The sequence below is a fragment of the Mya arenaria genome, chromosome 15 (genome assembly GCF_026914265.1).
Source record: "Mya arenaria isolate MELC-2E11 chromosome 15, ASM2691426v1".
NCBI lineage: Eukaryota > Metazoa > Mollusca > Bivalvia > Myida > Myidae > Mya > Mya arenaria.
Window position 1 is genome coordinate 54,629,805 of NC_069136.1, and position 15,197 is coordinate 54,645,001.

At 34.9% G+C, this 15,197-nt stretch overlaps 1 protein-coding gene and 1 long non-coding RNA gene across 3 annotated transcripts; one reads left to right on the forward strand and one right to left on the reverse strand.

Moving 5' to 3' along the window:
* The first annotated feature begins 440 nt into the window (after positions 1 to 440).
* Positions 441 to 6,223, forward strand: LOC128220528 (monocarboxylate transporter 12-like). 2 transcript variants are annotated; one of them, XM_052928959.1, is made up of 6 exons: positions 441 to 1,350; positions 1,696 to 1,839; positions 2,017 to 2,742; positions 2,999 to 3,220; positions 4,603 to 4,779; positions 5,403 to 6,223. In XM_052928959.1, the coding sequence occupies exons 1-6, from the start codon at positions 1,080 to 1,082 to the stop codon at positions 5,525 to 5,527; spliced, it is 1,665 nt and encodes a 554-aa protein (XP_052784919.1). In that variant the 5' UTR covers positions 441 to 1,079; the 3' UTR covers positions 5,528 to 6,223. The 2 variants fall into 2 exon arrangements, with proteins under 2 accessions (XP_052784919.1, XP_052784920.1); XM_052928960.1 differs by having other exon boundaries at positions 4,603 to 4,728.
* Positions 6,224 to 7,634: 1,411 nt separating this feature from the next.
* LOC128220545 (uncharacterized) lies at positions 7,635 to 10,128 on the reverse strand. Its single transcript, XR_008258809.1, has 3 exons — positions 10,004 to 10,128; positions 9,171 to 9,241; positions 7,635 to 8,505 (listed from the first exon to the last, which is right to left on the reverse strand). It is a non-coding gene; the product is annotated as an uncharacterized LOC128220545 (long non-coding RNA).
* Positions 10,129 to 15,197: the final 5,069 nt, after the last annotated feature.

Consider the following 15,197-nt stretch of genomic DNA (forward strand, 5'->3'; position numbering starts at 1 on the left):
GGTAATGCATTCCAGTTCAGTTTTCAGTCGAGTTAATGTGGATCATTTTATAAATCAATAGTTTACTGAATCTAACTAATGTGCCTTGGATTACAGTAGATAAGAGATAGCAGCCGACATAGTAACCTAGAAAAGTGCTATACAATAACGGTATGTTTTCATACATAATGCTATTTTATCATGAAAAAAAACCCTCATACAATTGCTTTCGACGTTCAATAAACATTTTGAGGTTGCAAATATAAAACCTTTTTCACACGTATTCACACAATACTTTAATAAAATTTATGACGTCATGTGATTTGATCACCATTATGTGATCTGCGTTGATGACTGAGCAAAGGGAAGCAACCACTGTATCGGGTTTGATACACCAAGTGTTTTTAATCTCTACCTATTTTAACGCTAAGGTCGCTCAGGAGTAGTTTTCAAATGACCCGACCACATTTGGCGACGTCTCCAATAGAAAATTTTATAATCGTTGTGTTACGGCTTAAAGTTTACAGGAAAAGCAGCGGGAAACAACGCCTTAGGGCTCCATGTGTGAATATCGGGTAACTTCTTTGCAAAAAAAGTTGTTAGAGCACGTTCATTCATATCTGAACCAAGAGGTGGATCACGCGAAACGGATATCGGATATTTAAAGCTAATATTGATATGAAAAACTACACACACAAGCTCAGTAGCAAAGTTTAAACATAAACCCCGTTTAATGGCAGAAGGTAAACGCCGAAGACATATATCTAAAAACAATTACAAACCACAAACGAGGAACAACGGCAAAAAACTCCACAGACGACTGTGATATTTGATGAAGCCTGTACATATTTAGACAACAACTCTCTGTGTTTCCTTTAGCGCCACTTGTGTCCTTGCCACAAATCAATTCTTGTTTAATTAAGGTGGTATTGAACAGTGTTTCACGATAGAAGTGTCCGAGCTGCTACGTTTTTGAATAAAACTCCGATTTGGAACCAAATAGGACACTTACAAAGTGATGTCTGAACAGGCGAAGAGGCAAACTTTATTTACTGCTTCATTTTCTATTTTAAATAGTAGGGCAAGATTGAACGTCTGCTATGAAGTTGAACAACGAAACCACACCGAGAGATAGCGACTCAAAATTGCACACAGATGACGCCATTTTTAGTATTGCGAAGATGCCAAAAGTACCTGACGGAGGCTGGGGATGGGTCGTGTGTGCGGCCTGCTTTCTCGTGCATATGCTGATAGACGGTCTATTTTACTCTTTTGGTGTTATATATGTAGAATTGCTTGACTATTATGGTTCAAACAGAGGCAGCACAGCGTTGATTGGATCATTGTGCCAAGGTGTCCTGTGTTTAATTGGTGAGTAGATTATATCTTTATAAAATAATTGGTCATATTGGTGATTCGTCATAAGTAAATTATTATTGCTATAATGCTGCCTTTTGACAATGAAAAGCATGAAACTTTTCACAAAGTTTGTGTTATTGTTTCCTAACCGTTATTTACATTTGAAAAATATTCATCGTTGTGTCATTAACTGGCCATTCAAAACAACTAAAATGGTCAACCATGGTCTAACAATACAAACAACTTGAAAAGGTAAAACCTACTAATTGTATTTCTTGTAATACGCTACTTTTATAGATGAAAATCGTTATTATTATTATGTTTTAATTAAATTATATAGTCTGTCGCTGATTTCAGGGCCTGTAGTATCCATGTTGGTCAGGAAGTTTGGCTGCAAAACCGTCGCCATTTCTGGTGCTCTGATTGCGTCTGCCAGTCAGGTTGTCAGCATATTTGCTCCAAATATGCAGTTTCTCTACTTCTCGCTTGGTGTCATGACAGGTTGGTCCTTTGCAGTCTTGTTTAATTATGTTTCTACCATTTCTTTGGCAACTATACTCTGATAGTCATAACTCCATGGGTTTGGGTATTCCAAACGTGAACACGTTAACTAGTCCAATTCTCGCTGATTGTGCCATTTAAAAAGTTAGTTTAATTATAAATTGTTTTCTTTTGCAGGTTTTGGATACGGGCTAATTCGTCTTCCATCGATGGTATGTGTTGCATCCTACTTTGACAAACGTCGAGCCCTTGCCATAGGAGTTGGGGTCAGTGGAACTGGAATAGGAACTTTTATTTTCAGCCCCGTAACTAGTTTACTTGTTCAAAAGTACGCTTGGCAAGGGGCAATTTTAGTACATGCTGGACTGCTCCTTAACTGCATCGCCTGTGGTCTTGTGTTTTTACCTCACAGTTTACTTGCACTTGGCCACGAACAAAAAAATAATTCCTTTGAATTCGAAATTGTCACTGCAAAAGCAGGGCGTAGCAGCCGAGAACATTTAGAAAGGGGGCAACTTTGCTCATCAGGGTTTGCTGATCCGACCGAGGAGCCAACAGAAGAAACAATCTGCGATAACCCATTGAAGAAATCTACCGACTTTAGAATTGCCTGCCCTGAAATGCGATCTCTTTCAGAACAAAATATCACTCATGACATTTCCACAAATGATAATATTTATACGATAACGCAAACAAGTTCCGAACTCATGCAAAATTTGAAGGGGAAATATATGTTTACATGTTCATACTTTATCTCAGGATGTATTGCCAGTTTGAAGGAACTTTTTGACTGTGCAATATTTAAGCTTATGCCTTTTAATCTCTTCATGGTATCATCATTCTTTTACGGTCTCGGGTATTATGTTCCCTACATATACCTTCCAGACACTGCAATTGAATTTGGTAAGTTTGGAATATGTTTCGGCATTTATTTAACTTTTAAAAAATTACAGATACATTTTTGTACTGTATCTTTAATGACTGCTCATATGGTCAACATTGCTTCATTTCAATTATTTTTAACTCATACCTAAATATGTTGAATGCTTTTTTACGTTTTAAAAAGGCATGTGTGAATAATTCCTTGGTAAATATTTGCACACTAAAGGGAATGCAAAGGGGGTGTTCAAATTTAAGCTAATAAAGATTCTCCCTTCAGGAATTAAGAAACTGGACGCCGTTTGGCTTCTGTCGGTGGTTGGTATAGCCAATACAATTGCACGTGTTCTGTTCGGCTTCCTTTCTGACCGGAAGTGGGTCAATCGGCTCTTCTTATACAGCACGGCCCTAGTCATCTGCGGCTGTTCTACTGTTGCAGCACCTTTTATGAGCTCATTTTGGTCTCTGGTCATGTACTCTATATTATTTGGAACGTTTAGTGGTAAGTGATCTCAGTGACGATTGTGATCGGTGCAATATGTTTACGACACACCTTGCTCCGAGTTCCCTAATTATCTTAAGCTTATCATCTTAAGTATCATATTTCATTTAAACAAATAACGTCCTTAATTCGTTTTTATGGTAAGCTTTGGGAGACAAAACCTCTATAAAAAGAGAAAATTGTGCAATTTATGCAAAAACAAGCTTAACCTGACCCTAGTTAAAAAGACGGAACTGAATATAAATTTAAAAAAATGAGCAGATTACTTTCTAGTATTAATGAGGGTTTTTTTTATCAGCAATGAAATGGTAATCGTTTCTTTCGTATATTATCTCGGATTGAATGCAGCTGCTACTGGGCATTTCCAGCAGTACTTGTTCGTAATGAAAGCCGCCGCTACTGGGCATTGCCAGTGGTGCTTTTTCGGATTGAAAGCCGCCGCTATTGGGCATTGCCAGTGGTGCTTTATCGGATTGAAAGACGCCGCTACTTTTCATCAAGATGGCACTGACCCGAACCAATATATTTTGAAAATAGATAAAGTATTTTTTGTAATGTATTGGAAGATGAATTTCATTTTATTCTTGAATGCCCTCGGTATAACGAATTACGAAAGTCATGTATCACTAAGTTATCGAAATAGACCGAACGTACCAAATATTTTTGGATTAATGCAATCCTAAAATGTTAAAGTGAATAGAAATGAAGCCATGTATGTTAATAATGCATTTAGTTTAAGAAACAAGTATCATTATTATTATTATGACTAGTGATAACCTATATAAACGTTATTTCACACTGATCTCTCGCTGTCATATATTGTCATGTACTGATTTTGCTCTACATGTATACAATAGTTATAAGTTTTGTATTCTATGCGATGTCATATATGTTCTATATATATGATAAATATTGAATTGATCACTGGACAACTTATATAAATATTATTTCTTAAATGCATACACATGGACAGTATGTCTACATGTATTTCTGAATAAAATCAAAAATAAACTCAAACTCATCGACAGTGATGCTCTTCTCATGATGAACAGTTTCAACCAAACCGGAACTGTAGCTATTTTGCGCTTCCGAAGAATCGCTCTATCTAAATGAATTTGTTTTTTATTAAAACGGTTGGCTTTAAGTGTGTGTGGCGAAAGTGTGCTCTTTTTAAAACCACAGTGTAATTGTTTTGTCCCTCGGAATAATTCGTTTTGTCTTATGATATTTGAAAACAGAACGAATCTTAAAACGGAGTAGGGCTTCGTTGACGGTACAGTGCACTTGCCATTACTGTCAAAAAACAAAATAAATCAAACGGAAACTGGGACGGGTTTTTTTTTTACTTTTTTACTTTATTTGTTTATGTTCCTTTATTCCAGGCGTAACTGTCTCGCTGAACTCAGTATTGCTGGCAGACATTGTCGGCATAGAGAAACTGTCAGATGCATTTGGAATGGCCAGCTTTATCTCAGGAATATCTGTGTTCGCCGGTCCACCGATAGCAGGTTCGTTCCAAAATTATGGTGATGTTTCGGAAAACGAGACAAATCTGAGCTGTAAGCATTACATTTTTTCGTGCGGTCGAACATGTCGTTAGAGATGGATAAAAACTGTAATAAAAAATTTACAGGTATAAACAAGGAGTAATTAGTTTCATCCTCTTTGAGGTAGGCTGTATGGTTACACACAAGAAATCCTAAAAATCTGAGCGTAAAATGCGTTTTTGAAATACAGTGTACAGTGTGAAAACTTTTGTCATGTGCTTACATACATTTTTAACAAAATATTTTATATAAATTACTTCCTAGAAAATAAAAGTGGTATGAATATATTATAGTTTCATTGCATACAAAGTTGATGTTGAGAATGTCAATTATTATAGAGGAATAACGTTGTTTAGTACTTCTAAAAATAAAAAAATGGTCTTAGGTTTAGTGAAGGGAACTATACTCTGTAAAGTGAGGCCCAATTTTGCACTTGAAAGCAGATGGTAACTATAGATAATATATTTACGTTACATGGTTAAACTGAACATATCTGTAACAATAGGAAAAAGCTGTTTGCAGCTGTAATTGACTTTGCGAAACATTTTATTACATTATTAGTGATAATACATTGTTTAATATAATCAAACTTGGTGTTCAAACTTGGTGGTCAAACTATTCAAACTACTTTCCAGGTTTTCTGTACGACATCTCAGGAAGTTACTTGGTTCCTTACGTGGCAGCAGGCGTTACTACAGCAGCGAGTGGCGCCATTCTTTTCCTTATCCCATTGTTTGATAGAAAATCTAAGAAGCAGTAAACAAACAGCACCGTTATGTATCACAATGATAAACCTTGTTTCCGGTTTAATACAAACATCACGTATTTTTCTGTAAAACTCATGTGTTATATAACAATATCACTCCACTCGTCAATCGTAACAACTCGGCCATCTCCGGGCAAGCTTCGAGATAGACCTCGTAAATAGTAGTAAGGATATACGAAAGTGCGATGCGGCTGCCGGCGATTAACACTGTTTTCAATCCGCGTAAAGAAGGCCCATTGTAACAACAAGGAAATGGATTTTGTTAAATTAAATGTGCTTGTTTAAGAGAAAATATTTATTGTGACCTCAAAGAATGTTCGTTTTATGGATATTTAGATGTTTCCTTATAGTTGAAGGACTCTATTTCCTCTAGAAAAATCGTGAGCACACAGAAAAACCGCAGAAAATGTACTTGACAGTCATTGAAATGATCATACGGTTCATGGCATGCATGAATCATTACATCGGATTAAATGCATGCATGGACTAAATGTCAACATTTTCTCAACAGTTAATACCCTATGAAATGTAAGTTTTAAGTCATACTTTGCCGTGTTATTTTTTCACACTATGTCTTGCCATTAAAACAACATTACTATTCTGTAAAATCATTGATTGCATTGTGCAGACTTTTGTGGATTGTGGAAGGATGGGTGTGAGCTTGGCACCCAGTCAGCTTTACCAGCTGAAATCTATGCATGCTTTTACTTCAGCATTATTGGGTTTGGGCTGCAGTTTTTTTTTGTGTAAACAGTTCTGTGGGGTTGAGGTGGGGCGGTGACTATCTACGCAGTAAGCTCAATTGTTAGAGTACCAATACAACGTTCATGTGGATATGCACCAGACAATTGTAACCACGGCCTCCCCATCTGGGGAATAGTGGGGACTTTGACTTTCAGTACAGCCAACCCCGGCTAAAATCCCCACCCTGCGCGGACGATCCAATGGCAAAATCTCTGCCAAATGCCCCCACACCCAAGGGACTCTAGGTAAGGTCCATTCCCCTCTATATTTTAAGCGAAGATAAAACCAACGCATTCAACCACCACTGCAGGGTCACCTGATAGGTAAAAACACGGCCCATTTCCCCTGGTTAACCCCAGTATTCCCCCTGACCTGGGGTGGGAGGGGGGGGGCGGGTTACAATTGACTGGTGCACTAAGTTGACAGATCTTGTCTTAAAATTGTATTTGTTCAAGGCAGTTCATGCTTCACTTTACCTCCTAGGCTGTGGATAAAACCCACTCATTAGAAGTTTCCTTACACATTATACTTGTCTAAATCTATAATTATTAGTCTCAATATTTTTGAGTAAATTGTCATTTTTTATTAAAAGCAACAACACCAAAAGAGTAACTGATAAGATACTCAACTGATTCATTTTTTTGTAAATAAAAGCCTTAAACAAATATTTAGCCAGGTTACTAAGCTTTTCAGCAATGTATACCAGACTTTTTTCAATAATACTTAACCTATTTTGAATAATTAGCCTTTAGATCACTCTTCACCAAATGACTCTTTTATGTCCAACTCCATAAAATGCAAACAAGAATAATTACAGTTTGGATCAACATGTCTCTTAATTTTATTTTTAATATTAGTCAAGTAATAACAGAGCCATGTGTATGCAATCCAATGTAAAACTAATGATAAATTAGTTTTTGCTCCCATTTTTACTTTCATTTCTGTGGCAAGACCTTTTAAGTGCATTGAGTCTTTTGGGAGACTTCACAATATTTCTGGCGCTTAATCCCCATATATGGCTTTAAGTTGCCATACAAATTTAAGTCTTCATTACAAAATATACTGTATGTCTCCTCTTTAACCATAAACACACAATGAGAGGACTATTTAAAGCATTACCATGTGTCAGAATTATAGATCTTTCTTTACATTTTATTTGTCTAATTGTATTACCGGTCTCTTTAGCAATATCCTTGTGCCTCTTTGAGTACTTGGCTTGACAGTTTGGTTTTTAATACATTGTTTTGAATGTTTTATTTGTACACAACAATGGTGATGATGATGATGACACTATGCTATGCCAAAACCTCAACACATTTTCTTCAAACAAAAAAGGACAAACAAAAAAGGACAGTCATTCAGAATAACTTTTATTACATCATTTGAGAAAATAAACTCATACAATCAACGAAATAAACATGTATCAGCCATCCGTAAAATCACAAGCCATGTTATGTGTTTGTTAAATTCAACTTAATAAAGAAAATTAATATTGGTTGCAGTAAGCAATGCGCATCACTTCTAATAAACATTCCAACAGACTGAAAAATAAATCAACACAAATGGAAAAACTGTTTGCAAGTCAGCTAGTACTTATTTTATGCCTTATCAGATTGCTATGCAAGCTGGAAGCTTACAAAATCACTCTTAAGTATGTTGCCTAAGAAGAAACAAGTATGGACATCCTTTTCCTGAGGTCAAGAGAAAGTATCTTGGAGGTCTTGAACTCACAACCTTGAATGTGGGGCTTATCCTCTAGACCACTTTCACCTTTTCACATTTTAAAGAGCCCAGTTTACAATATGGCATTTGCAAGGATGTGCTCTATTAACAGATTTTCTGCAGTCTTAAAAATTGAACTGAACAAAATAGTTCTCCTTTATTTGGTCTGCCGATGCCATCTGTTTCTGTTTTTGAAGTTATCTTCCCTCCATAATATAGGAAAACCACTTAAAGCGTATATAAATCCTTTATCATTTTACCCTTTTAAAATATATGTTCGGATTTATTTAATAATCACGGACCAACAGATGACTTTTATCTTCAACTTCACATCAATATGTAAGTCATCAAATATTTGAGATGACAATATGTTCCACTGAACGCTTTGTTTCCATCTTGCACTCATTTTTCCAAGGAAGGCGTTGCAGTTGTGTTAAGATGATTGCCATGCATTGCAGGTCAATCCTCATACAATGGCATTTTTGATTACATTTGGATTCCAGTGCCTGAAATAGAAAACAGAAAATACAACAATAATAGGAATTATATTTTCAGATCAATTATTTTAAAAGCCTGTACAACAACAGAAAAGTATTCACAAAACATTAAGTGCAACACCAATTTAAAGCTGCATCCTCACAGTTTTACTGTTCTGACACCTTTTTTATTTTTGTCTTTAAACGAGCCAATTGGCAATTATTGAGCAAATGTATGGAAACCAGTGATATTGGACTGCTGACATAATATCAGATCACAGTCTTTCATATACAAGTTTGAAAATTTGGTAAAAATTCCTCCAACTAGTCATATAAGGTCACACATAATAGAACAGATTTCAATTGTTTGGGAAATATTTTTTTGCTATTGCTTTAAGCCATATAATTAATTATATGTGTAAATTTAATTTAATTACTCCTTTGGGCTTTTGAAGAATGACCAAGAAGAACTGTCAATCTGTGAGAGAGCAGCTTTTAGCTCTGGACTGCTGGTTAATTAAAAAATATGAAATGAAATTGTTATCATGTTTAAATTCATCTACTATGTTGATATTTTAATACTGTCAATCCTTGTTGGTTAATTGTACAAACATGCAGGTACTTTTGGGCTGAAACCAATAGGATACTTGACTGTTAAATTATTGTCCGAATTTCGAAAATAGCACAACCATTACCTCATCTGCCTTTTTTCATTAGAACAACACGGGAATCAGAGTCAGCTGCACCCCTGGTACCATACTCTTCTCTGAAAATGACAATAAGATTAAAATTTAAATGTCTGCATTTCATTGGCACAGTAAAAATGTCAGCATTTTTCAATGTTTCTGCATCACCACCACTGTTGGATATCAAAGAATTTAGTCTTGAAAGAAATATGTGCTGGTTTTTGCGTTCAAACTCATTTTGTTAAACCAATAGATTGAAGATCTAATTAATTCATTTAGAGAACTATATTAGTGAACAGGGCCGAGGTATTCAATTGTGCCATTACATTAAGTTGTTTGCTACCAACACTCACGGAAATATAAACCACACATCCTTGGTTAAAAGAATGTAAATTTTAATTATAAAAAATTAAAGTTAATGATATGGAATGTATAAGATAAATACACTGAGAAAGAAAGTCTAACCTATTATCGATATAAGTAAAGTCAGATTCAGACTTATTTGTTATTTAAAAAACAAACAAATAGAGTATGTGTTTTCTTAATTTTTGCCACTGATCACTGTAGTCATTCTAAAATGCCGTCCAGGCTTTTTTTAATGATGGTTAGCCTGGCTAACCATCATAAAAAAAGAAGCCTGGACGGCATTTTAGAATGACTACTGATCACTGGAGCTTCAAAATTGTAATTTACTGAATTAGAATATGTCAAATGAAAGAAGACTTTACCCCACCCACTAAGAGTAAGAATTAATGACATTTCCAATTAGTTTCTCATTAGGGCTCTTTTAAAACTATTTTTATATTTTATTAAAATACAATAAGTATAAAAATAACACTTACACACAAATAAGTGGTAAAGGTTCGCTCCTCATTCTGTCTTTGGACTAACATATCTCTTGGTTGTTTGAACATCTTCTTGGTCGGCCATGATGGACTATTTTCTTACGACCCGTATTATATCCGAGGCCATATCTTGATACTAGCCGAGGAGTTCCGTTTGTCCACTCGTTAGTTGAAAACGATAACTGCTAAATTGGTAAAAAAATTCAGTAAGTCATACGTTTATTTTTCCTTTCGTTTCTCATGATAAAAATTTATTTGAAAAAAGAACTTGTTGCTTTTTCATTTAAACGTGTGAGAATAACGGGATATTCTTTCTTAATTTTATGACAAACTTTCTCAAAACCTTCGTCGATTTTGTATGTTAACAGGAAATGACGTCATGGATTTGTTACAAAATGGTGATGTCGTCTAACCGGGTGTGACGTTTTCATTAAAAGAAAGCAAATTTTGTTAAACGTATAGTGTTTATTTTGTGATTCTAAATGGGTACTTGGTTATTATAAGCGGTATTAAAACGCACTGATAAACATATTTTGTTGTAAATTAGTCCATTGGCTTAATGCATGTAGCGCGAAAATAACATTACTATGTTAGTTTGTGGTAATTGGTTAATCACGCAGTAAAAACCGGTAGGTATTTTTTTTTGTTATCTATCACCGGAAAAAAGGCAAGTGTTAAAAAATTATATCAAACTCCTTCTCGTTATCGTATAATACACTTTGTTTTTCAACTCGTTCTGGAAATATGTTAGTAACCTCGCAAAAATTCGCTTACTGACACATTTTTTGAATTGGTGGAAATTTTTTATACGTATATTATATGACGACAGGTGACAAATCATATATAATATATATTATATATTCAGATAACTGGCATCCTATCACATTTGTTGTCTTTCAATTTTCAACAGTCTTACACGTATTTGACGAATCATTGTTTAAATGCTTCAGATTATTTTCTTTTTGGGTTAAAAAAAAAGAAAAATGCACACTTTTGTATAACGGCTGCATTTTGATTGATGAGAGATATGATGATGATATTTTAAACCTACACATTTATCAAAAAATCAAATATGATCCGCTAGGTGTACTCAAGAGCTCATTTTATGATGAATTAAGATTTCTAGGCTTCGCTCCAAAGCTTATACTGTGGTTACTGAATGCGGAATTTCCATGTTTTTCTTTTTCTCTCTTTTGAGGGAGTAAGTGTTGTGCACTCCAACGTGTGAAACTCTTGAAATGTTCTTCTCAATTGCCATTGATGATGGTTTGTACATTAAAGGGGCTCTACACCGTATCATGAAATAGCGGGGGGGGGGGAAAGAAAATTGTCGAAAACTGACATAAACTTGGTATCGATGTGTACAATGCATTGAAACTACCTAACTGAAGTACTAGATAGTTCACATTTGATTTAACTTTCGCAGTTTTTTCGTAATTTCCGTTAAAAAGATTACTAGGTATGTATACCTAGTATAATTAATTATTATGCGTGATTGGCTAGTCGATGTTATCACGTGATATTACCATGTACGGTGTATAGCTTAAATATTCCAAAGGATGAGTGTTCACCTTCGTAGCACACTGGATACAACACTGGACAGCAATTTTGGCGACACCGGTTCGAGCCCGGTCTCCGACTCGATTTTTCTCGACTTTATTAAACAATTGACATGAGATTCGTTAGCGAAAACACTTTTTTTTTTGGTGTCAATCTGGTGTATATTCCCTTTAATATGTTGTTGACATCTATTCACTCATTGCAAATTATTGTTGACATTAAATGGTGTTGTACACTTGTAAACTCATATGTTAATGTTGTCGCTCACTTGACACAGTATGTATGTATGTATGTATGTATGTATGTATGTATGTATGTATGTATGTATGTATGTATGTATGTATGTATGTATGTATGTATGTATGTATGTATGTATGTATGTATGTATGTATGTATGTATGTATGTATGTATGTATGTATGTATGTATGTATGTATGTATGTATGTATGTATGTATGTATGTATGTATGTATGTATGTATGTATGTATGTATGTATGTATGTATGTATGTATGTATGTATGTATGTATGTATGTATGTATGTATGTATGTATGTATGTATGTATGTATGTATGTATGTATGTATGTATGTATGTATGTATGTATGTATGTATGTATGTGTGTGTGTGTGTGTGTGTATGTATCACTGTGTCTCTGTGTTACTGTGGTAAAGGGATATTACGTAGGACAAGAATCGTGAAAGCTGCTCATAATTTTTAATTGCCTTCTCATTGTTCAATATGTGAATAGTGAATACTATTCAAGCAGAGAAAATAGAAAATATGTCATTTATTAATTGTCATCATAAATCGTACAAACAATAACATGTATTAACAGAACACAGTTTCAATGTCCTGTAATTATATTTTAACAGTTAGTCTCCGCGAAAATCCAATCAAAAGACCTTTATTCAAAATACGGTTTGAATGTGTTGTATTTGTGTACGCGTACATTTATCATACGTAGTAAATACATTTCACACAAAAAAATGGAGTTACGTTGCAATCGACTCATCAGGTTTGGATTTAGGCTTGGATTGATTTAGATTTACCCTGAATTGTAAACAAACATTTACAGGCAGGGTAGTACGTTTGTGTATGTAGTCCAATTTCGTTCTGGCCCTTGCTTCGTGCCTCTGAACGTTCGTTTTATATTTCGACTACTTGGTTAGGGCTACCTGTCCCTGTAGTTTCCATTGTATTATATACATTCAGCTGCGTTTCCATAATCTTTCTTATCAGTAAAATATTTATGATCAGTAAAATACTTCTTTTCAATAAATAATATGTTAGGTGTTTTATATAACGTATACGGAAATAGTTAGGTCTGAATACCATCCAATAGAGGACGTAGGCGACAAAGGCTGTGCATAGGCGCGGTTTATTATATATGTCACTCGGGTTAGTGTCATGGTTAGGGCTAGGTAGTTGTACGTTGCCGCCGTCTAATTTAAATATTATATTAAGAATCGTGTCTTGTTCGCCTTCTACCGGATCTATATAGACACCACTATAGTAACCTATAATTTGTACGTACCTGTTAACGGTCTGGAAATGGTAAGCGCTCTTATAACCGATTCTTCCAATGGTGTCAATGTGAGTCTCTCGACATAGCGTAAATTCAAGTCTCTTGATTACAATTTCTTGAAAACCCATAACCAGTTCTAAGTCCGTCGTGTCAAGAGAAGTACCGCCGTCCGCATAAAATATTCCGGTAGCGGAATCGTAGGTATGTCCCGAAATACTTGAACACTCGAAAATGGAACCTGTAACGATAGAGATGATTGTGTGGATACAACGGCATGGTAGAAAGGAATTTGAAATGGTTAGTTAAGTGAGTTGGTGTGTTGGTTCAGGTGTCCGAATGCATCTAATCCAAATAATTCGGTGTCCCGCCAGAGTACTTTCTCGGGTATGTTAAAATAATTGTAGACACTATTGATTTCTTCTATGACATAGACCCGAGTATGATAAATATAAATATGTATGTATTATATAAACATGAAACAAAAATGTTAAAATTAATAAAATAAATGGGTTCTTGTTACTTTCATCAGAAAATACTTATATTCACCAGAGTGTATGAGTTTGAGACTGAAAATTCTTTTTATACTGTATTGTAATATTGCTATATCAAGCGATATGTTTATAGTTTAAACATTAAAGAGGAATAGACTACCTTTAATAAGCGACTTTTGGTCATATATATATGCAAGTCTCTGAATCCCCGAATTACGTAGTTAGTCACCATGTAGACACGGCGGGCTCTTTTATCCAGTTTGGCCTGAAAATAGAGCAATTATTGTGAACATAATTTATCATTTCCAACAAATAGTGTCTGCTCCTAACAAGATTGTGGAAGTAATAGAACAGACAACAAGAATATACAACTAAAAAGAGGATATTTATTGTGTTTCGGTCTAAGATTAAAACGGGTGTCCACAAAAATCGATCTTCACGAGTTGCGGATGAATGTAATTTTATGTAGTCACGAGGAATTAAGTTTTGATCTTACACTAACTTTTCGTTTTCTTTCATGCTAAAATTCAAGAAAAAACATGTCAAATATTTGGCGTCAATTGAAAAATTGCTTGCGAACCACGACATCGTGACTCTCTTTTGGTGACGTCATTTCAAATGTTTTCCACCCTGCATGAAAAGCAAACGTATATCTTGTTTTTGATGGGCAAGAAGTGATGAATTTCATCGTGATTGACAGTGCCAGTGATGATCGAAAACGTTTGAATTTGATTCGGGCATGTCTGTCGGGTATTCGGATGACAGTTACAGTGAAAAGACAGTAAGTCGTGTATTTTTAATTTTTGTGTTGTTTTGCTGCTAATATAGCACATTTGATGTATTTTTCCTTCAAAAATATACCTTTATACTTTTAATGAAGTATGCATGTTTGTTTTTATTTTGCTACAGATCAAAGTATTGTGTTTATTTAAATATTATGCAATGCATGTACCGTATTAGAAAAATAAAGTTTGGCTCATAAATGAGAACCACTGGTATTCCTGCATCTTCAATTTAATTATTGTGTTATCATCAAACCGAATCAGTAATGCATAATACATATACTACACAGAACATATATAAATACTTTAATTAAATTGCAAATTAACATTTCAGATTCCTCAGACGCACCGTTCTATGAAATTCCTGTCCCTGTGAGGCAACGAGGGCGTGCTCGTGGTGAAGGCTTTGGTCCCCGTTGAGCCAATGGTCGATGACAGTATGAAGATGCTAAAAATAAACCTCACTGACAGTCCTGTGTGTGCTTCATGCCATGCCATGAGCGATACCATTCAAACAAATACATTAAACAACCCAAAGCCATAATTGTGTATAATTTGTAAATATTAGTCAAAAAGGAAAATAGATGGTGTAAGAGTCTGTGATTGGAAAAAAGTATGAATCACACTTTGTGTTGCAAATAAATGTTTGCGGATTTTTAAAATGATCATGTGTAAAGAGATTTTTTTAGCGAATGGCGAGAGGAAAAGCTTTATCGGACACTGAAATAGGACAGCCGGGAATTATCCTTACAATAAGTCCAAATTTGAACAATGTTCTGTGGTTACTTTGCAAAATCAGGGCTGCAATAGATAAGCTGAGAGAAACATCTCGA